The sequence below is a fragment of the Manis pentadactyla genome, chromosome 6 (assembly GCF_030020395.1).
Source record: "Manis pentadactyla isolate mManPen7 chromosome 6, mManPen7.hap1, whole genome shotgun sequence".
NCBI classification, from domain to species: Eukaryota; Metazoa; Chordata; class Mammalia; order Pholidota; family Manidae; genus Manis; species Manis pentadactyla.
In genome coordinates, this window is record NC_080024.1 from 8,623,163 (window position 1) to 8,646,838 (window position 23,676).

At 45.3% G+C, this 23,676-nt stretch overlaps 2 protein-coding genes across 14 annotated transcripts in view; one reads left to right on the forward strand and one right to left on the reverse strand.

The window, feature by feature from the left end:
- The window catches only part of SP140 (SP140 nuclear body protein), a 53,331-nt gene extending 49,122 nt beyond the window's left edge, over nt 1-4,209 (reverse strand). For 5 of the 6 annotated variants that reach the window (XM_057503450.1, XM_036912712.2, XM_057503449.1 and 2 more), the window contains exons 1-3: nt 4,089-4,209; nt 2,202-2,332; nt 805-952 (exon numbers count right to left, since the gene is read on the reverse strand). In XM_057503450.1, coding sequence (XP_057359433.1) covers nt 805-863 — 59 coding nt within the window. In that variant the 5' untranslated portion in view covers nt 864-952; nt 2,202-2,332; nt 4,089-4,209. The remainder of the gene's footprint in view (nt 1-804; nt 953-2,201; nt 2,333-4,088) is intronic. The other variant, XM_057503447.1, reaches the window with a different exon arrangement.
- LOC118926162 (sp110 nuclear body protein) overlaps nt 4,187-23,676 on the forward strand; it is a 31,027-nt gene continuing 11,537 nt past the window's right edge. Inside the window, exons 1-11 of one of the 8 annotated variants that reach the window (XM_057503452.1) lie at nt 4,187-4,301; nt 6,597-6,744; nt 8,772-8,940; nt 10,622-10,867; nt 11,193-11,264; nt 12,188-12,265; nt 14,166-14,233; nt 16,222-16,369; nt 17,751-17,804; nt 19,881-19,946; nt 21,510-21,656. In XM_057503452.1, coding sequence (XP_057359435.1) covers nt 6,598-6,744; nt 8,772-8,940; nt 10,622-10,867; nt 11,193-11,264; nt 12,188-12,265; nt 14,166-14,233; nt 16,222-16,369; nt 17,751-17,804; nt 19,881-19,946; nt 21,510-21,656 — 1,195 coding nt within the window. In that variant the 5' untranslated portion in view covers nt 4,187-4,301; nt 6,597. Of the gene's footprint in view, nt 4,314-6,579; nt 6,745-8,771; nt 8,941-10,621; nt 10,868-11,192; nt 11,265-12,187; nt 12,266-14,165; nt 14,235-16,221; nt 16,370-17,750; nt 17,805-19,880; nt 19,947-21,509; nt 21,657-23,676 lie in introns of those variants that run through there. The other 7 variants (XM_057503453.1, XM_057503451.1, XM_036912746.2 and 4 more) reach the window with 7 other exon arrangements.

Genomic DNA, 23,676 nt, shown 5'->3' on the forward strand with positions numbered 1-23,676 from the left:
ACGGGGGGCACGCTCTGCCCGTCCTGGAGCCGCAGTGCTGGGCACTGAGGACCCGCCTGGCTGTGCTGCCATTGCTGGTAGAAATGCTGATGCCTTCTTGGGGGCCCAGCCAGGGTCAGAAATAACCCCAGCCCAGAGGCCAGGTTAGAGGTGGTTCCAAACACTGCTTTAAATTTTAACAAGAATGTATAGATATGTTTGCTTTGTATTTTTAAAAGACAATTTCCATCTCTAGTGGGAACAGAAAAAGCAAGAGCTCACTCCCAACCTCTTGGCATTTGTCTACTTTCACTTCCCCTATCAAACACTCAGGGGGCCCCGACTCTAGGGCTCCAGTCCCCACAGACGAGCTCTGAGCAAAGCTAGTCCTCCACTACCCAGAGACTGGAGAAAGTATGACAACAGACAGCCATCTGGTTTGGATGCTAATTTTCCTAACAAGACATTTTCTAGCCAGAGTTGTCTTTGGGGTAGGGATCATCAGGGACGCATAGTGGAAATGAGAGGGTTTGGAGGGCAGGCAACATCATCTGGCCCTGGAGCGAGGCCTCAGCAAGATCAGGAAGTTGCAGGAGCGCCAGCCCAACTTCGTGGCAATTGCAAGGAAATAAGATGTGAGTCAGGGTGGCCTAAATTTCCACAATGGCTGATCCACTGCAGTCTTAAAATCTGATTTCCTCATTATGCACCCACGTGTAATCTTGTACTATTGCATACCTGCAGAATGAGGTGAGTTAGATAGAAATCACAAATGTAGATGTGGACCTTGCAAGAGACAGACAGGAGAGGAGGCATGGCACTAACCTGGCATTGACATCGCTGCCTACCCCTGCCACCTTCTCCTCCCGGCCCTGCTGGGCCATGAGCCAGTCTTGGGTCAGGCTTGCCTGGACTCACTCTCTCTGTGCCTTCCCAGAGCTCTGAAGAGAATGTCTGCCAACAGGTGTGGCACCTGGAGTGTAAAGGAAAAGTGAAATGCTGAGCAGTGTGACTTGGTTGCACCAACACCCTCGCTCCCTGCACCCACTGATCTCTAAGGCTCTGGGGGCGTCAGCCCCAGGGAAGAGGAGCAGAGCCAGCTCAGGCATCCACAGCAGACCGGCCACTTGCTCACACAGAGGAAAGAGGGCAGAAAATTCCATTCAACCCAAATGGATCAAAATTGTTTTCAGGTAAGGTAGCACAGGGTATAATGGGAGCAAGTGATGTGTTTGTCCCTTTCCCTTGTCCAGGTGGCTGTGAAATGGAAAAGGGAATGGCAGACTTTTCTTGAGGTCTTTGGTGTTTCTCAGCTGACAAGTGGTTAGACTGGGACTTTAGGGTTGTTCCTGTCAAGTTTACAAGAAGGCCTGAAATTGCAACACCACGCATTAGCTCAGATAACAATAAGCTGGAATTTTTGCTTCAACTTCCCATTGTCTTGTTTTGCCTACATTCACCAGAGAATCAATCTCTCTGGGATAAGAGATCCTGGACCAAGACCATCTATGACCATCAGATGGCCTCTGGTTCCCCAGGGGTACCGTTGTCCTCTTTTTCTTCCATATGACCCCTGGGTAAGAAGATTCTGGCCTACTTCCTTGCTCTGCTCTGCCACCCAGATTTAGGTCTAGCCAGCGATCTCTGAAGGTAAATCATTGCTTTCTTTCTACTTGAAAGATTTCTCCATTTTGCTAAGTGTACTAAGATCTGACACTAGCAACTGGGGAGTGAATCGTAGAGTCCTGGCCACAATGGTGGCAGGGCCCTAAGTTAATCTGCTGTCTTGCTCCAGTTTGCCAAGGTCTACCAAACTCCCATCTTTGAAAGCTGATGGGGTGGTCACTGCTGTTAGGTCCAGTTAGGTCAAATAACCAGTCCCACGTTGATAACGTTTCTCTGAAAATTCATTGCCTACAATTCACTCTCTGATACCAACTTTTTAATCAGTTGAGCTTTTGGGGTACAAACTAGCTATACTCAGGCCAAAAATAAATTTCTCAGAAGTCTGTCGGGCAGCTCACAGAATTTATAGGAAGGCTGGAGGACCAGGATAAGAAAATAGGATCCCTAACGCAGGTGTTCCCCGGATCTCAGGTGTGTGGTGTGTGGCCATTGGTTTAGCAAATGTGTTCTTTCCATTCTAATTAGAAAGGAGGATCAGAAACATGACAGATAAGAATATTCATTTACAGTTTTGTCTCAGGGTTCTATTAACTCACCTGTCCTTTGTTGTAATGTAGTCCAAAGAGATCTGGATCACCTGGATATCACATAGGACATCACATGGATAGATTTGTTGGTGACATCATGCTGATCAGACAGGAGGAGCAAGAGGTGACCAGAACACCTGCTAAAGAGGAATAAATTATTACCACCAACAACAGGGATGAATTTCAAAAGCACCATGAGAAGCAAAGGAAGCCATACATCCACAAGTACACACTGCATGTTTCCGTTTATGTAAAACTTCAGTACACGCAAGACAAACCTGCAGCAATAGAAAGCAGATCAGTGGTGGCCTGATGCTGGAGTCAGGGAGCAGACTCTCTGCAAAAGGCACGAGGGAACTTTCTGGAGTGCTGGAAATGGTCAACATCTTAATTGTGGTTGTGATGTACATTCGTTAAAAGTACACATCAAAATGTACACTTAAGATGGATGCATTTTATACCTCAATAAATAAATAAAATATATACCTCCATAAACAAATAAATAAAGTTGAGCTAAAAAAGAATGATACATGATTTTCGTAAACCCTCAGTGCATATGTGGCTTGAGTATGAAATAACAGCTGAGGCGTTCCAATTGGTACATCACATCCTCGAGCGTGTGGCGCTTAGATAGAAGCATCTTTTATCCTTATTCACATTATTTTTCTAGTTAGTGATGTTTGTCAGATCTGACATTATGTTCTCCTCCTGCTTTCTTCTTTTCTTTGCATTTGCTTATACCTCTGGGCAGGGGTCCAGGGAGGAGACTGTTGTATCCAGACTCCAAGGATGTCCATGGAGGATTTTTCAGGTTAAGTGGAGAGTTCCAGGTGAATGAAGTATGTCAGTTGTACAAATAGTGGGGATGCCTTTTACCACCAGTATCCCCTCTATTGCCCAGAGTTGCATGTCCCCGAGTGCTGAGCACCGCTGTCAGCACCACGTTGTTCCCTGTACTCCCTCCGTTGCTGTTGACTTGCTGCAGCGTCTATGCCTCTGTCATCCCTCCTGTGGACACCTGCTGGGCCTTGCCTGTCACTCTGCTATACGCTCGGGTGGGCTATGTTGGGCTGGGCCTGCACGGGAAGCATGGAAGGGCTCTCGCTTGTGCTGGTTAGCCTTGACTTCTAGGCTTCTTAGAGCCTAGAACCGAATGTCCCATCTTTTTTTTCTGAGGGCTTTAGGGACATCCTGGTTGGAGAACCCATGAAGCAAATACATTTGAGAATACACTTTCTTTATAATTTTACAAATGTATAATTACTAAATACATTTGATTTAAATAAAAGTAAACAGATTTCTATATTATAGGATTTCTCACAGACACTCCATGCCAATGTATGTTAGGAATCTTTAAAAGGGTGTGTGAAGGAGGCAGCCCTGGAGTGGCTGTTCTCAAGGGTTTTCAGGGCCCTGGCTCTGCCTGAGACCCGACTTCCACTGTCTCGGTCCCCAGCCCCCTGCCTGGCTCCCAGCCACTCTCCTGCCTAGAGGTCTGTCTACCTCTGCGTGATTCCAGTTGTATTCAGGTTCCCTTTTATTCCAATTCTCTTAGGTAATAATTTTATACTGACAAATGATAGGCATTCTGAATTGCCTCACCTCCCTTTGTTTTTTTTTGGTTTGTGGAAGTTTATTTCTGGTAAATTTATCTAGTTATATAACTATCCCCATTGCCCCAACTCAGTTTGGGAACGTGTTCATGCCCCCAGAAAGTACAGAAGGAGAGGACAAGGCATGGGGAAACAGAGAAGGATAGGAAAGCAAACAGATGGTGGGATTCCAAGTTCCCGGGCTCCCTGAGGCTGGACCCCCATGCCTCCTTCCCTCTGTACACCCTTCCTCAGGCTGGTCCCGACAGGCAGCTCCCCCCCCGCCCCCCAAAGCCCTGGGTACCTCACAAGTATCCGGAGCTGCGACCCTGCCTTCAGCTTCCTGCTCGACCAGCTCAAATACTTTCACTTTTCTTTCCTCTGAAGCCTGGCCCTCCCTGCGTGGCAAAGCACAGACTTCCTGTTTCACCCACAGGCACACGCGTTTTTCTCAGCTCTCCAAGAGTGACCCTGGCCCAGTTCCTGGACCTGGAGAGGGGCAGGAGCAAGAGGCAAGGTCAGCATCCAGGTGGGGTCTGTCTTGGTGATTTTATTCTTCAATTTTGGCAATTGGGCTTTTATAGTTAATATCCTGGCAGCAGCTGCAGGTAGAACTCAACTATTTAAACTATGAGGCTCCCTTTTCATCAAATGGTGTTTTACAAAAAGGTAGAGAAGGTGTGTGGGATTTAATAGAAGACTATTAAAAGGGGGGATGGGCATAGTGGGGAAGCAGACACACAGCTCAACTCTTTCTCCCTAAATTCCAGTCTGTTGTGAACAGAACAAAGAGTTTCCTCTGCATGCATGCTCTGGGCTCCTGCACTCTATCCCAAACGGGCAGCGCAGTCATCATCCACTGTGCAAGTGACTAGAGATAGTTAGGAAACTCGTGGAAAAAAAGGAGAGTACATTCAATGTCCTCTCTAGTGTCTTATGAACTTTTTATATGTTTTCTTTAAGCATATTCATGATTATTTCCTGGAAATACATTCTGAGAAACAGAATTTTCTCAGGGGAATACAGATTTTAGGGCAATTGACACTGACTACTAAATTAGCCTCCAGAATGTTTAGACATGTTTACATTTCCACCGGAAGCATCTGCTATTACTGCTATTATTTCCTATCCTAGTCCATCTTAACAGGTAAACCTGTTTGCACAGTTCTGACTGCTAGTGAGTTACCATGCTTTTTATATATTTATTGCACATTTGACTTAATTGCCTGTTTATATTTTTGCTTTTCTTCCTACATGGATGTTTGTCTTTTGCTTATTCATTTTAAGACTCCTTTTGCATAAAGATGATCTAAACACTCGCATAGGCAACAGGGTAGTGCACACTCATGAGAAATGGGGCTTTAGTTAGACAAGCTCTGTTTTGCCCCTTAATATCTTGGGCTAGTTACTTCACCTCTCTGTGCCTTACATTCATCCTTGGGAATCAAAACAGATGAAGAAATGAGAAACCTTGTAGATGTTCTGTTCTGAATGCTGTTCTGTAATTAATCATCTTAAATGCAACCCGTTCCTCTTCTTAGCATGTGTCCATTCTGGCTTTCTCTGGCTCTGTGCTGATCTTTGTGATATCCTTCCCCTGCCCAAGTTGTGGATGCTAATTTTTCTGCCATCTGTTGTCTATCTTTCAGGATTTCTTCATGCTTGTAGACCCCTCCATGGCATCTTTTCTTGTTTTCCAGTACTATTGTGGATTAATGTTTCCTTACAATTTATTTTTTCTGTCAAATTTAAAGGATTTGGGAATGAAGAGAGAAAGAGACAAAGGTGTTCGATCTGCAACTGAGATTAAATCATTAGAAACAGTCTTAAATTGTGATTCAATTTTCTCTTTGACACAAAATAAAGTTGGAAAAATGGGATCTGTGTTTGTTTTGTTTTAAAAAAAATCTCTGTGTGATTGAGTGTTTTGTTAGTACTCCCCTATTCTTGACAATTTGTCAAGAATGTCATCTGTACAATTTCTGCCTTTTTTAACTTAGTGATATTTTCTTATGGCTTATCAGTGGTCAATTTTTATAAATGTTGCATGGGTATAGAAAAGGCATATGCCTGTTCAGAGAGATGAAATTGATGCATAAAATAAATCAGTTAAGTTGTCTGTATTAAATATGTCTTTTCCTTCCTTTATGTCTTTCCTTATGTCTGGCCTATCTGTGTGTTGAAGATTGTAGGTGGTTTATAAAAGTTTCTAAATATCATCAGGGTTCCATCTTACTACACATTTTTGGGTGGCCCCCTTTACAGCGAGTAGTGCCAATGTCTGCCTAAAACTGCAGTCTGGGCAATCTAGTTTAACTCAGTTCAATATTGCCGTAGACCATACTACTTAGGGCAGTAAGCCTGGAGCCAGAAAGTCAGAATACGTTCCCCTCAACCACTTCCAAGTTGTGCAACTTAGGGTATGTTTTTACACCTCTCTGTCCCAGAGTCCTCGACAATATAAATGGGTGCAGTCAAAGTAACCATTCTGCAAGGGTTTGTGAAGATCAAATAAGTCACTGCATGTGAAAACCTTGTAACAAACCCTGGCACACAGGAAGCGCTCCAGAAATACTAGCTATTTTTGATATCTGCCTATGTTTACCAGCAACCCCTTCGGGATTTCAGCATCCTCTTGTTGGTGACTTTCAGCCTTCATTGCTGCTGGGTGTTGTCGTTCCTTCCTATATCCATGAGTTTGAGGCAGATGCTAAGGGATGCCTTTGGGGCCAGGATGTCCATTGAATGCAAAGAGCAGCTCCCCAAATTTCTGAGTCTTTGCTTCTCTTTTCTTTTCATGCCTCTTCCGTAGGATGTTCACTGTGACCAGGGCCATAGAGGAGACACTTCTCCAGCACTTCATACACCAGAAGCTGGAGATCGCCTACGCCATATACAAGCCATTTCCCTTCTTTGAAACCCTCCGAGACAACTCCTTCATCACGGAGAGGATGTACAGGGTAGGTCGCGTCAGCTGCTTTCCCACGGCAGCCACCCACCCAAAGGGTCAGTCACTGCGGTCTCACACCACCCTAGGGGTTCTAGAGTTTGGAAGGCCCAGCCCAAAACGTCGTTATCAGGGAAAGAGGGGCAGCTGCAACAAATGGCCTCAACCCAGGTGGCTTAAAACACTGGAAATGTATTCCCTCACAGTTCTGGAAAGCAGTTCAGAATCAAGGTTCGGGCAAGGCTGGCTCCTTCCCGAGGCCCTGAGGGAGATCTGCTCCCGGGCGCTCCTGCCCGCCGGTGGTGCCTGCAGCCCTCGGTGTTTGCTCGGCTTGTAGAAACATCACTTCAGGCGCTGTTTGCATCCCTGCCTCGCCTCTTCCTTTCTCTGTCCTCCCTTTATCTCCCCTTGTAAGGACCCTTGTCACTGTGATTGATCTCATCTCAAGCTCCTTAACTTAATTACATCTGCAAAGACCCTTTTTCCAAATAAGGTCACACTCACAGGTTTCAGATGGCTTTTATCCGTGGGAGATGGGAAGCCACCACTCAGCCCACTAAGGGCGGATCCTGAATCCTAAGCTTATCACTCACAGTCCATTCTGGTGTGAAGCCAGGCAGGCACTGGGAGATATGGCTGTGTGGACAAAAAAGTGGCACTCCTTTCATATAATTTTGGGGTTTTCGAGCGTTTCCTGAGCCCCAGGGAGGTGCCAGCAGTGTAAATGATCGCCCAGGCTCGTCCCGGTTGGCCCCAGCTCTTCAGACCACAGCCCCGATGTCACTCCCCACGCAGGTTTCCACCTCCTCGTCTAATTAAGGGCCCCTCGTTATCCTCCCTCATAGAAAACTAGGCTTTTCCTTCTTAACCTTTCTCTCAGTAGTAACTGAAAATTTATTTTTTGTGACTTCATTGTTGAATGCCTGTGAGAAACGCGCTCACTGGTACAAACGTAGTAAGTGGACACGGAGTCAAAGAGGAAGGCGGGGCGAGGCTTTCATGGCCGTTGTGCAAGATCGAGTGTCTGGGGAGCAGGTGCACTTGGGGTCGTCACAAGTAATTTATGTCTTAGCATGTGAGTCCCACCCTTGGTTCCTCATTGGCTGAGTACTACAGGGTTCACATTCTCTCCCGGACGTCACCTAAGCAAGTTAAATCTATCGCAGGCTTTTTTTACATTTGACTTAATTTTATTGGCTGGTTTAAAACTTTTTCTGCATTTTTTTGAAGTGATGCACAGCCCGTTCTTTCTTAATCTCTCTCTCCCTCCCAGCCAGAGTGACGCCCTGGTACAGGTTCTGACACGTAGGCTGCTTGTCAGTACCCTTTTGTTTAAATGTTGATTCCTCTGGAAATCAATCACATTTAGTTTTATGCCATTTCTAACAATGCCAATCTCCTCCACCTGGCTGTGCCCCCCAACCAGTGTGGGCTACACCACGTTGATCTTATCCACTGCTATGACCCCAAGGACTAGCCTACCAGGCGCTCAATGAGTGTTTTACACTCCTGCTGTGCTTCTCCTTTTGGCCACCCTCTCATCCAGAGGCGTTCTCTGGGGGACTTCCCTATGGCAGGAACCCAGTTGGGCCACCTCAAGTCCAAGGGAGAGAAAAAGAGAGAGCAGAAGCTAACAAGCCGTCAACAGAATGGCCACTTGTAACCAACCGTTGGGTCCATTGCTGAAGAGTCTTGTTCAGAGCCTTGGAGAATTAATTACCCAGTAGCAGCCTTCGACTCCACTTTCCTTCCTTATGATTTCTCTCTTCCCTCAAATGTACCTAAAACAAAGTTCACAAAACAGACTTATTTTCAAGAAGGCTCAATTATTTATTCTTAGGACTAACCACCCAAATATATGTGATGTTCCCAAACTAAACATGTGACTTCTCTGCATTAGAGAAGTTGACTATTCGTTTTGTGTTAAATTCCATCTTAAAACAACGAAATAGCTTTCTTGCAATTTAGAAAATGACAAGTGTGTGAGAAACCACACTGCCATTTTACAATCATTTATAATAAGCCTTCACTCCCTTTAAGGAATCTTTGGAAGCCTGTGGACATATGGTCCCTGTATCCAGAGTGGTGTACAACATTCTCACCAAACTGGAGAATACGTTTAACCTTTCACTTCTGGAGATGATGTTCAGCCGAATTAACCTGCATGAATACCCTGACCTGATGACGATTCTCAAGAGCTTCAGAAACGGTATGAGGCTTCTTGAATAGCTTCCGGGTTATAGAAGCATGAGAGCAGTTGCTATGCTGAAAGTTTGGGTTGGTTTTCAGCCCTGTGGAATATGCCCTTTAATTGCCCTCTTTGGGAAGATATGGACCATACTGCCTCACGGGTGCGGCAGGAAGAGCAGCCCTGGGCCCCGGTTCTTGAAGACGAATTTCTAGAGGACACAAACTCTTCTGTCTTACCTGTTCTGTGAATTTGGGGAAAATGGAACAATTTAGCACACTGGACAGTCTCTGCAGAATGCATAAGGTGACAGAAATGCGAAGTTGCAGCAACTCATTCTGGCAGAAGGACAGGAAGAGCCAGAGAGGGAGGAAGATGGCTAGGAATTGATAACTAAGTATTTCTTTTTTGTTTTTTTGAGTGCTTACTGCTTACCAGGTATTATCCCAAGTACTTCGTATGGTTATCTCATACCATCTTTAAAACAATCTTGTGAAATCATTATTACCCCTAGGGGAATAATGACTTGACATATAAAGAAATTAAAGCTCAGTATAACTTTCCCAAAGTTGCTTGTCTGTTAGGAGCAGAGCTCAGAGTCCTACTTGGGTCTCCTAATGCTGGGCCTGAAATTTTAATCACTGTTCCACACAAGGATAGCTGGAAGGCAGAGTGTAAATGTAAAACTGGAGGAGAGAAGATAGGTAACGGAAGAGGAAGGGAGGAGAACTGCAGACACAGAGACAGAAACAGGGTGTAAGAAAGAAGGCAGAGCACGAAGCGCACTGAGAAAGAGCCGAGTAGAAAAAAAGAGCAGTGACAGAGCTGGGGAGCAAGAAGCCAGGTGAGAGAAGCAGACAGTAAACTTTAGGTTTGAGGAAACACTTTGGCGAAAGCACATGGTTCACTTCTTTGAGAACTAACTGCGAGGCAAAAACCAGCGGGTGATGCTGCCCTGTGACATTTCCTAGCGGAGTCACTGCTGTTGACAGCTCTTCATCTGTTCTCAGACAATCCTGTGGTTTTATTCTAGGCCCTTCTCTGAATTCTGCCCTTACTTTCCTTTTGCTGGTCACTGGCTGAGACAACTTTACTTCTGAAATAAAAGATGGAGAAACCCGGCCCTCGCTAAGCAGGGAACCAGCACGTGGAAAGCCAAGGGCCTGGGTGTTGGGGGTGGAAGGAAGTTTGGTGTGGCCAGATCACAGGGTGCAAGGCAAGGAGGCAGAGAAGCTGAGTTTGCAGAAATGAGCAGAACCAGCACATAAAGCTCTTAATATACCATGTGAAGGGATTTGTATTTTATTTGTGACAGGGAGGTGTGACATTTATTTATTAAAACAGGGTATATATTAAAAGTGTAGGATTGTGCATGATTGTCTAAATTCTGAAACTAAAATTAAAGAAAAACTAAAGAAAATTAAATCCCTGGGTACAAAGCCAAACTCAGCTTTATACATGAAACCACTTAGGTATTAGATCAGAGGCTAGATGCAGGTATTCACTAAATGCCCAAATACCTAAAACAGAAAGGGGCCACAGAGGGACAGCACTGTGATGACCATGCATCGGTCCCATGTACCAGGGGGAGAGTGAGGGCCTCCGTGTCCCTGTCTTTTCAGAAGACAGGTATAAAAATAACCCTTCCCCAAATAATTCTGAGTCCCCAGGGTGTTGATGTGTGCTCCTTCACCAATCCCAGTTGTTACTTCCTACGGAAGACAGAACAGAACCACGCCGAGCCTCCGGGAAGCCCCAGCCCACCCAGCAGAAGAGAGCTGCCTCCAGACCCTGGCGCTGCCACCCCCACCCCAGCACCCTGCAGTGAGCCACCCGCTCCAGGCCAATAAGCCCGGAGCACCCACGGGACACAGCGCTGAGATCCTGGCTGAGCCACCTCCTCCTTCTGGCCCTGCCAGAGTCACCCAGGAAGAAAAGATGGTTCCAGGTGAGAAACAGACCCTGCCCACCACCAGCCTGGAGGGCCTGTGGCCATGTCCAGAACCCTGGGGTCCCATTTGTTTGTTGATCTGGTCCTTCCCACGCACCTACTACCACACATTGTCCTTTCCAAGAAGAACTTGGGCACTGTCAGGGGCCTGGGGAAGGCCTAGAGCCCAGAGTACCTACTTGCCACCCCAAAACAGCCCAACCCTTTACCCTTGAGCCTTGATACTCCGTCAGCCCCTGGTGTTTTGACCATTCCCTCTCCTCCCTGACACTTCATCCCTGTGACCTGTAATGATTTTTCTTCCTCTCTTTAATGACCAAAGACAACTTAACATCCGAAATGAATGAAGAAGACTCTCAAGAGATGCCTGGCAGTCCCATCACCAGTGTGCAAGGTAATCTGTCTGGGGGCTGACTCAGTTGAGCTCCAGGTGGCTCTGAGAGAAGAATACGCACCTGTCCACCCAGAGGCTTGTGTCAGGAGCCCTGGGAAAAGGGGTGTTTATGACAAGAGCAAGACACAGGCCGGATGCACTGACCTGGCACAGGACCACTTGTCAGGGACACCACCATAGCCACTTTGATGCTGTCCAGCAGGCTGGTCACAGCACAGTGTCCTGAATGCACAAGTAACTCATGCCACACACACGTCCATGGCCCTTACCCTACTGCTCACCCTCTGATTACGGGGCCTTTTGGTTTCAACCGCATTCATTTTTATATGGTTTGGATTCTAAGAGTCATGCTAATGAAATTATTAGAAAAGATGATAAAATGTTTAAAAGTCTGCTGGAGCTGATTTAGCTTCTTAGATTGTGTCACTTACACACCTCCCCCCACCCCCCCACCTTCATTAGAAAGGACTTCGATCACCTTAAATCACTAGAATATCACTGGGCACTGTGGATTCAGAGCTCCCCAGCACTGAGAAGAAAAAGGCCCTACTTGGTCCAAATGTTTCTCTCATTCCTCTGTGTACATGCCATCCAAGTAAAGTCAACATGCTCACAAAGCCAATAACAATGGAAGGTTTTAAAAAATAATTATAAGTAGCATTATTACATTAGTAAGTAGCTAATTGAAAGGAAATGATTATGCGCTCTCCCGCTCCATCTCGTGCTGGCTCCGTGTGATGGCCGCACAGGTACTTAGAACCACAAGCTGACCAAATCAAGGCAGAGCCAGGGAACCTGCAGGCAGCAGACCCGACCCTGTGCCCCCTGCGCTGCGTACCATCCCGAGTCTCCCATTGGCCTCCCTCCACACCTTCTCTTCAGCCCATTCTGAGCTCTGAAATGGATTCTATTTCCTTTGCCAGCGGTGAGAGATGATTCTCCTGAACGAAATGACCCAACAGAGCCCCAGGAGGTGCCCAGTGTACCTCCCAACAAGAAAGGTAGGGACTGCCTTTCTCCTGCATGTGTCAGGAGGGTGAACTTGGAGCTGCTGTTTTTCCGATTGTATCTTTTCACAAGCACCACTGCGTGATTGTAGTTTGTTTTCCCTGCATCTTCCTTTAAGACCTTCATGAAAATTACAGGGAAACCAGAAAGCATTTAGGGTCATTGAAATGGGCACCCACTGGCACTGCGTCCTCTGAAATCATCACGGCTCCCCTATCTGCAGCTTCCTGCCAGGGTTAGTTGCACCTTCCTCTTTAACTGAAAGTCGGTTCCCCAAGGGGACGATACTTCCTCTTAAGATAAGGCTGCATGTTCGCCTTTGCTGTTGTACCTCACCTCATGGCGGCAGAAGGGTTTGATATCCACCCCTTGCTACCCACTGCCCCCAGCCAGCCCCTTGCTCCCCCGACCTCTGCTCTGAGGCTTAACCATTCAAGACACACACCCACTCCCTCTCCACCACTATGGCCCACTGATCTCTCCTCTGCTTCCTGTAGACCTTAAGGGCTGACTGAAGAGTTTTCCTGTCATGTTAAATCCTGCCATCATCCTGGACACCTCCAGGGTACATGTGGATAACAACAGGCCCATCCAGTACCCTGACCTCTCAAATCCTCATCGGCTCATTTCCAGTGACCTTTTCCTCCACCACTGCTTGGCTTCCCATTCCCAAACGCAATTCACAGGCCCCTTCATCATTCAAACCTGGCTCAACTTGCCAATTATTAATTTCAGAATTCCTTTTTTGGACACCTAATCCTTGAATTTGCTCCTTCTATGGCTATTGTTCAACCTCTAATCTCTCCTCCTCAGCCCAGCCTTTAAAAATTGATTCAAAAATATCCCTCCCTAATTTCTTCATTACAGTTTGTTCCCTCTGTAGCTGTCTGTCAGCCTCATTTGGATGAGGGGGTCCATGGTTCTCCCCCTTTCTAATCCATCGTCTGCCTTTCTTTATGGCCATTCATATCAGCTTAGAGCCCAAGATCCATTGCTTCAGTAACTTACTGCTGATATTATTCTGTCTTGCCTCTCTGCGTTTTCCTAGACCTCTCTGGCAGGCCTTGAAGGGACCTATGATCTGCCCCCTGCACAGCGTCTCAAAGCAGCCAATGCTGGGGAGAGTCACACAGTGGGGAAGGGTGCACCCACTGCGTCTTCACCATGTCTGTGCAAATGGTCCCTCCATATTGCATGATAATTCCACTTCCTCCAAGGATCCTTTCAAACCTTGAGCGTTTTTTGTTCAAACTGTGACCCCTCTCCACCTCCTTTTGGCTCAACAGATGACTTTTCCTTCCACTTCATAGAAGGCATCAGATGGGCATCCCCCCACTTCCTGCCACGGGCCTGCAAACTCTAACTGCACCTGTACCCCTCCTCTCCGGTTCTCTCCTCCTCCCCAAGGCTATCTTTCCATCTCACCTTACTGTACCCAGGACCCTGACTCTCTCCAGAGAATTCAGCAGCTCCCTTGCAAGGATCTGCATTCCGCCGACGCCTGAGCCTCCCACAGCTCACAAAAGGGACTTTCTCCTGATCCTCGTCTCGTTGCAGCTGCCGCCGTAGTGCTCCCCTCCATTTCACAACCAAATTTCTAGAAATGCATCACCTAACTCATTTTCTCCACTTGTTCACAACTCCCCCTCCTCTGTCACTTTAGAATTCTTCCTCCCACCGCCCCCACCCCTGCCACCCCATTCTTATTCCATGAAGTAACATCACCTAAGGTCACCAATGGCACTACGGTTTGAAGACTAAAAGTGAGAGCTAAAAAGTGTTGACATAGAAGGTTTGCAGATCTATGTTTGCAGATCTACGCTATAAAAGACAACTGTATCTTTTCTTTTTAAGGAAGAAAAAAATTTTTAAGTAACTGTCTTTTCTTTTTAGGAAAGAAAAGAAAAAGAAATATCTGGGCAACTCCAAAAAAGAGATACAAGAAGAAAAGACTCCCAAGAGGTAAGATGAGAGAACAAGACAGGCTGGAGGCTGGAGGCAGCTCATGCTTGTAGCTCAAAGGATGAGAAGGTGACCTTTATTCCACATGGAAGGAGGAGCCACAGGAGACATCTAATCAGTGAAGAAGCACGATCCGATTTTAAATTTGACAAGAAAAATTTTGGTGCCGTGTAAAGAATGAATTGGAAATCAGAAAAAATAGAAGCAGGGCAATCATTTGGTGGTGGTCGGGTGGGGGGAATCGAGCCGGGATGGGAACAGATGCCACAAAAGCTAATAATATCTTAGACTGAGAGAAGTCCAGTTCAAGGTCAGGTCGTTGGAAGAGTTGACAGAGCTTGAAAAATTGGAAGCTGGAGATGCCAGAGAAATCAAGGCTTGCTCTTCAATTTCTGCCTTGAATGGCTGGGTGAATGGTGGTGCACATTGTAAGAGAGGATGCAAATATATTCGTGGGAAAACTTGAGAATTGGGGTTTTGACCTGTCTATTACCAGACTTGTGCTAGCCACCTATGCAGGTCTGCCGGCTGTGTGCTTTGCCGGGAAGGGCCCGAGATGGAACCCCACTTGCACGGCCATATTCTCGATGTGTATGATGACCACAGAAACACAAAACACCTGGGTCAGCAAAGAGAATTCCTTAGTGATATTCACAACCAGCTCAACAGCTGGAGTATCACTACAGCGTCTACCCCCCACGTGCAGACCCACAGGCCAGGAGAAGAGAGCTGACAATCTTTCTGAGCAGTAGGTGATCCCATAGAGAAGGGACAAAGAATGGTGGATTTTCTGTTTATGCACAAGACAAGGAAAACCATCTTCCTCCCCTCCTGAAAGGAGAAAAAAAAAATGCTGCTTTGAGATAAAATTGAAAAGATACTGGGTCCTCACCCTAATCTTTTGGAATTTAAATGCCTCTTTCAAGAGGCAGAGAAACCCCAGGTGCCTCCAGCTTTTACTAAAGATGTCTCCACGCTCTGAGCTTCTTCTCTGTCGACATGTAAATGCCTAGGGAGAGTGTGTTCTGGTATTCTTGGGACTTTGGGCCTAACCCAAGAATCTAGCCCCAACTCTAACCACTTGACAATCTCTGGCGATGAGAAGTTTATTATCTTTTCGGATGGGGCGGCAATGAATTAGCTACAGATCTCATCCTCACGGCATGTTAAAAGTAAAATGTTTCCAGGCAAACAAACGCAAGCATTCCTTATCTTTATACCGTATACATTTCCATTTCTCAGTAGGCTAGGGCTTTTTACAGAAGCACTGAGAAATCAAGGAAGTTTATTTTTCCACAATATAGAAGCATGTTTCTCCACAATATGGCAATTTGGCACATAATAAAAAATCTGGTCCTGAGATAGAAATACAAGAGTCATTGGCAAAAATGAAAGTATCCCAAGCCGTGGGAGAAGAGAACTCTAACCTAAACCACCCCCAACTCCACCCCCTGGCATTGCAAATCCTCCTGTTCCCAGCCTCCCCTCCAGCACAGGTACCTGGCCCCCTATTCTTTGACACCATGCACTTTCTCTCCTAGAGGCACCTAGGGGCCATTGAATCTCTCCTGGGCTACATGGAAGCTCTGGGAAAGCAGGAGAAGTATTGTATAAGACACCTTTTCTACCAAAACGACCACCTGGCCATTTTTACTTTATGTGGCCACCTCCTGGCAGCAGGTGTGACTCAGACAGGATCCAGGAAATAAATCCCACTGCTCTGGGATGCCCCCAAATTTATGTTTGATTTTAGCAGGTTGTAGAGGATGAGAGCAGATGGTGACTCTGGCAGGAGAAAGAAAGGTGAAATAGGAAAAAATATAAATAATCACAGAGACATAGCAGGAGAAAAATGAGGCACAAGAGTACAGATCTCCTCAAAGTGTGGGGGCAGGGGGTCTGAGAAGGGAGGTCACCAAGAGGGGTAGGGGGCAGTCCACTGGGGACCCCAGTGAAAACTATTCACGGATCACTGTTTGGCCCGGCGGCAGCCTCTCCTGGCCACGGAATCCAAGAGGAGCTCCAAGCAGTGGATCAGGCCACTCAGAGGAAGGACGACTCTGCCAGGGACTCAAAGGTCACGAGCAGGGCCCAAAAGGCACGGACTGACTGTGCCCAGACGTCTGGACCGGAGGGTAAGGCTGTGACAGAAGCTGGCGCTCCTGCTCGGGGTGGGAGGGTCTCTCGCGGAGCAGGTGCAGGGTTAGGTGGCGTGGCCCGGTGACAGCAGGAGGGAGCCGCGCAGAGAAAAGCAATGAGGCGTGACAAGAAGGCCAGGGAGGGAACAAAGATCCGTTGCATCTGAGGAGGTTTTGTGAAGAAATGGCTGTGTTTACAAGTCTAGCGCACCACCGAAAACCATGCACAGCAAAGGTGAGGGACTGCGCGTCTCAGCAGGCAGTCATCAGGAGCCCAAATTCAGAGCTGTTATACTCTACCCCAGTGTTTCTCAATGTTATTATTTTTTTCCATCATTGCTGCCTTCGGGAACCCTTTCAGGTGTTTTTTTCCTAATCACATGCCCCCTGATATTTTAATATCACAAATATATTATATATCCATTGATGTACTAGACAGATGCTAAATAGATAGATATAGATATCTTTGGGTGGGGAATAAATATCAATCTATCATCTATCAATCAATCATCTATCATCTACTTTATACGTAAAATGAATAAGATTTTTCCCCCAAGAACTGATTTTTTCAGCCCTGGGGCACATCACCACTGCTTAGTATGCCTGTCAAAATGTATTCATGGATTCATGGTGGTCTATTAAAAGTATTCATATCATGGGTCAAATTTTTCCTAAGATCCCAATTTCCATGTTTCTCCTTTGACCTTTCTGGGAAAACTGGGAGAAGAACAGCTCATCATTGACACAAATGTAATAGTGTGACTGACAGCACAAGCAACGGACTGTTGTGGGCATGTGCTGGTAAAACGGTGATACTAACTGCCTCCTCAGCACCCCAACTGTCATGCACGCGGCCAACACCGTCCCTGGAAGAGAAACAAGTCTGAACATCCCTCTGTTGACAATATTGTGATTGTGTCACAAATTTACAGAATTCCCTCAAAATGAATGTGTCTCTCCAAGGACAAGTATCTATCTAATTATTGTCAGAAAGAATGAGTTAACCGTACGACCTTAAAATATGAATGATCATTTTTAACAGTTTCTCCTACATCGCACTGACTTATACAGTAATATTTACAATTTTCTTGTGGATAATTTCATTTGATTTTCACAACAACCTTTGGAGAAGGTTTTCAAACTTTACAGATGAGGACGCTGAAACATGTTAGGATCAATAGGTTTTTCCAAGATCCCCTGGATATAAGATGGTGGTCCCCTAGAATTCTCTTCAGGAACCTTCATTCCCCATTAGAAACAAAGGGACAGAAATAATATTGTCAAGGCTTTGCCGACTCAATATTGTCTGAAATGAGTGTGGTCACAAAGTATAAAGCTTGTTTATTTAAAAATTACTTTCTTCCTCATTACTTTCTAGATCCCATGGATAATGGAAATAAGCTGTCTTTGGGACAATCTCCTGGGGAAAAGCGTAAGTGTAAAGAACCTATTTGGTCTCTGTTAGGGTGGATTTGATGCTACTCTCTTGATTGTTATGTCTTTCCAGGCCACATAAGACATTTTAGACAAAAAAGATGTGTGCTTTTCAAACAGTGAGTTAATGCTTTTTCAACATAGACTATTTTCCATACTATAAAGGCAATATGCTGTAGCTATTAGGATTAGCTTGCTGTGTGTATGACAGCATACTGCCCCTTTCCCCCAAAATAGTGGCTGATATAGTAGAGATTATTTCTCCATCCTGTATGGAGGTAGGTTTTCAAGGACTGGCATCATGCACCATAGAACGCCAAGGTCATTCTCATCTTTGCTCCACCATCCTCAGCATTCCACACCCCCTCCGCTGGGGACCAACCAGCAAGTCTGCATTCCTACCAAAGGGAAGAGGCAACGTAAGGAGGGGCACACGTCTTCCATTGAAGGCCACCACCTGAAGGCTGCATTTAGACATTCTGTTACCATTTTATCACCAGGACTAGTTTCCTGGCTACACCTGTAGTCTTTATTCTAGAAGGACAAGTATCTAGCTCAGGAGTCTGATTACTAAGGAAAAGGGGAGACCAGACACTTGGAACTCTGCATTTCCCAGCCCCCTGCAGGAGACAGGACTATGATACCAGGTCTGGCCAATGAGCTAGTGCAAGGGTGCCACTTCTGAGTCAAAACCCGTAAGAGCCACTGTGCAAGCTCTCCACACTCTCTACACCTATGTGTGGAAGTGTGTGAAAGAGGGAAGTGCTGAAAGGCCAAGGCAGCTTGGATATCAGCACTACCATACAGAGGACAGCTGCTCGGGTGACCCCAAGTCCTGCAGAGGACTCTGTGTGAGCAGGAAATACACCGTTAAGTCACCAAGAAACCCAAGATTTGAGTTTATTTGGACAGCAGCCTACTCTATCCTGGCCTGGCCTGTCTAATGTCCCTAATAAAATCTGCAAACAGTACAGGAAGTTATTAATCAGGAAGCTAAACCCCTATTTAACCTGCTTCCCCCAACTTATTTATATACTTCAAAAATATGCATACATTTATCTTTGTGTATATATATAGAAGTTCATACTATATAGTTTATTTTTTTAAGTTTTTTCACTGTGTATTTAACATATGTATCTCCTTTTCAATGTTACCTATTCTCCTGTCTAAGGTACATAGCACATTATTATATGATTAACAATTGGTTTAAACTATCATCTATATGACTGAGAGTTGGGCTATATCCAGTTTTTATATAAAAATAGAAATCATGTTTACATGTGTTTGTACCTTTACACATGTGTCTGGTAATTTCTTCAGAATTGATTTCTAAACATGAGCTTACTTGGTTAGAGTCTGTATATTTAAAATTTTATATATGTCACCAAATTGTTCTGCAGAAAATGTGACTGTTTACATTGCCTTTAATGATATATGGGTACTCATTTCTGACAACCTCATCAACACTAGATATGATCAAACTTCTTAAAGGTTTGGGTATCCTTAAAACCAAACAGTCCATCCTTTTGTTATTAGTCATGCTATAAAAACAATTTTAAAATAAACTTGTTATTTATATTTCCTTTTTAAGCAGGTTCTTTGCCCATTTTCCTAATGTGCTATTCATCTGTTGTTTTATCTATTAAGGATATTAACCCTCTATATTTTACATATTTTGCAGTTTTTCACTTTGTTTTTGGTTCAATATTGTGGGGATGTATGTTGAAGTAAGGAAATTCTAAAAATTCTAAACAGTCAAATCTGCTCAGCTTTTACGTTTTCGATACCTGGCCTTAAGTTTTGACTATGACAATCATTTATATCTTTGGCTTTTAACAGGCTCCCGCTATGTTTTCTTCTAGTCTTGGAAGATGCTGGTTATTAATTTGAAAAAGTGGCATATTTTAAATGCTAATAATTTGGTATATTTCCATTACTTCTTTATTCAGTCCTTTCATATCCAAGTAAAATGGAGATCTTTTTTTGCATTAATAATTTATATGTAAAGTACTGACATCTCAAGCTTGTCGATCAATATTTCTATCCATAAGAGATGACTTTTTTTCTATTTTAGAAAAGAGGAGAGAAAAAAACAGCAGGTCAACTTCAAAAGGAAAACAGAAAGAAAGGCTCCCGAGAGGTGAGCAAGAAGAATGAAATCTCACTCCCTCCGTGCTCCTCGGGGACGCACAGCAGGTGCTCCTCTCCAGCCGCAGGGCGCCCCCCCACCCCGAGCCCGCTGGAGCGCAGCCCGCCCCCAGGCTGCCCGTCAAAGGCCTCCTGGCCACAAGCAAGAACCCAGCCCCCACGTTGGCTCCAAACGCTTCTCTCTTAGCACCGGGAAGGGAAAGGGCGGATGTGGGCAAAGACATCAGACGACTCTGAAATTGGGACGGTGTCCCGTCCAGGGTCCGAGCCTGGGAAAACAGACAGAGCAAACCTAAATGGGCCGCAGGATTCAGACTCCCGGTCCCAGCCTGGAGTCAGATTTGGAGTCAGTAGCATTCAGAACCACCTGAATCCACTCATGCCTGCTTATCCTGCTTCTACTCCAGGCACAAAAATTGGTTATTTGTATTACAGGCAGTAATATGTACGCACCTGCATTTTTCTGCCTCCTCTGCTTTATCCCTCTAGGTCCTCATCACCCAGTTCTCCTCCCCGGCATCCTGTCCTTCCTGCCTCTCCCCTTTCCTCTCTTCTTCCTTTCTCTTTAACTCCAGGTGTGCCCCCAGGTGGGGATCCCTGGCTCCCTGCCCTTAAGCAGGCATGGGCACTGGGGTAGGGCTGTGGATATCTCCCCTCAGCCCCCGATGTCCATCAGGAAAGTGCGTCGCTGCCTGGGCCATTCCCCACTCTCTCTGCTCATTCCCAACACCCCTCGCCCCAGGGGTTTGCCCTGGGAGGGGACTGAGATTTCCTTGCTTGCTGCCTTCCACCTGATTCCCAGCCTCATGGCCTCCCTAGATTGGAGGAAATGTGCTTTTTGCCATATGCTGAGTTTTCTCTACCAATGACTCTGAGGAAAGCTTGACATTCAGGCCTCCACGCTTTTATGTTGGCACAAGAAGGTAATTTTTTTCCACTCAGAAATCTCCTTTAGCTCCCAACAAGCTCTGCGTTTCCAGAGTTTCAGTAAGGTCTGGAGAAAAGTGTCGACTGAGTGGTGGCTTCTCAGTTCCAGCCAGCATCTGCCCTTCCCCCAGAGACATATTGGTGTAATAATTAGGGAACCCTGGGACGATTTATTAATGATGATTTATTAAGATAAAAATATATGATTCTTATATTCTCAAGAATACACTTCCTGTTAAATAGTCACTCAACAGAAATGAATTGAATGCGAGGTATGTGCTAGGCACGCGCCCTGGGTCCTGGGAACTCTGCAGTGAGCGAAACAGACAAACCCCCCGCCCTTGTGGAACCTCCACTCTCACCAGCACACGTGTAGTTAGCAGGCGACAGGAGGAGGTGGGGGGGAGAGAGGGCAGAGGTATGTGAGCTTGGGGGAGAGAGAAAGATGCACAAAGGAAAGGGGAGGAGTAATTACAGAGAAATAAAGGGATAAAAGTGAGGTATAGGACTACAGAGATCTGAAAGGTTGGGGTCACGTCATGAGAAGGGAGGTCACCAAGAGGGGCAGGAGGCAGTCCACTGGGGACCCCAGTGAAAACTATTCACGGGTCACTGTTTGGCCCGGCAGCAGCCTCTCCTGGCCACGGAATCCGAGAGAAGCTCCAAGGGGTGGATCAGGCCACTCAGAGGAAGGACGACTCAGCCAGGAACTCAAAGGTCATGACCAGGGCCCAAAAAGCAAGGACTGACTGTGCCCAGACGTCTGGACCGGAGGGTAAGGCTGTGACAGAAGCTGGCGCTCCTGCTCGGGGTGGGAGGGTCTCTCGCGGAGCAGGTGCAGGGTTAGGTGGCGTGGCCTGGAAACGGCAGAAGGAGGGAGCCGCGCAGACAAGAGAGTGTGAGGACAAAGCAGGGATCTGTTGGTCTGTGATTGGTCGTGTGTTCCCAGAATGCAGTTCATCTCAGCTGTGCCACGTGGACTCGCATGACCACTTCTCAGGGTCCACTGTTTACATTTCTATTAATAGAGTCACCATTGCTCCACTGAGTCTAGGGGCTCCTCCCTAAGTCAGGTTGACCCAGTGGGGAAAATAGCACCAATCCTCAAAGTGAGCACATTTTCAGGAATATTTCTTAGTATTTCTTATGGCTTATTTCTGGAAGTGAAGCAACTTAGTGAGTCTGTGTATTTAAAATTACATACTCATGATCAAATTTTTGCCAGTTAATTTTTATTTTTTATTTCTTTTTTATTGAAGTATAGTTGATATACAATATTATATTGGTTTCATGTATACAACACAGTGATTCAACAATTGCACATATTAAATCCTTACCCCACCTATTGCAGCTACTATCTGTCAGCATAGATGTTACAGAACCACTGACTATATTCTCCATGCTGCATTTCCATCCCAGTGACCAACTTATGTTATGATTGAGATTTTGTGTCACTTTATCCCCCTCACCCACTCCACCCACTCACCCCAACACCTCCCTCATGGTAACCACCAGTCACCTCTCAGTATCTGTGCGTCTGCTGCTGTTTTGTTCATTTTGCTTCATTTTGTTTCTAGATTCCACATGTAAGTGAAATCATATGGCATTTGTCTTTCTCCACCTTGCTTATTTCACTGAGCATAATACCCTCTAGATCCATCTATGTTATTGCAAATGGCAGGATTTCTTTTTTATAGCTGAATAATACTCCATTGTGTGTGTGTACCACATCTTTATCCATTCATCTATTGGTGGACACTTTCATTGCTTCCATATATTGGCTATTCTAAATAATGCAGCAAGAAATATAGGAAGGAATATATCTTTTCAAATCAAAGATTTTGTTTTCTTCAGGTAAATTCCTAGAAGTGGAATTACTGGGTCAAGTGGTATTGCTATTTTTAGAGTTTTGAGGTACCTCTGTACTGCTTTCTATAGTGGGTGCACAAATTTACATTCCTACCAACAGTGTAGGAGAGTTCCCTTTTCTCCACATCCTTGCCAACACTTGCTATTTCTTGTCTTTTGGATAATGGCCATTCTGACTGGTGTGAGGTGATATTGCACTATGGTTTTGGTTGTATTTTCCTGATGATTAGCGACGTAGAGCATCTTTTCATGTGCCTCTTGGCCATCTGTATTTCTTCTTTGGAAAAATGTCTGTTCAGGTCCTCTGCCCAGTTTTTATTGGGTCATTTGGAGTTTGTTTGTTTGTTTTTGGTGTTAAGGCATGTAAGACCTTTATATATTTTGGATGAATAACCAAAGCAATTAACCCCTTATCAGATAAATCATTGATGAATTTATTCTCTCATACTTAAGCTGCCTTTCTGTCTGTTGATGGCACTCCCATACTGTAAAGAAACTTTTCAGGTTGATGTAGTCCCACTTGCTCATTTTTACTGTTGTTTCCCTTGCTTGGGGAGACATGTCAAGAAAAAAATTGCTCATGCTTATGTTCAAGAGATTTTTGCCTATGTTTTCTTCTAAGAGTTTTATGGTTTCATGTCTTATGTTTAGGTCTTTAATCCATTTCAAGTTTACTTTTATGTGTGGAGTTAGACAGTAATCCAGTTTCATTCTCTTGCATGTAGCCATCCAGTTTTCCTGACACCATTTATTGAAGAGACTGTCTTTTCCCCACTGTATATTCATAGCTTCTTTATCATATTTTAGTGACTGTATGTGCATAGGTTTATATCTAGGCTCTCCATTCTGTTACACAGATCTTTGGGTCTGTTTCTTGTGCCAGTACAATACTTTGCAGTATAGCTTGAAGTGAGGGAGTATAATAC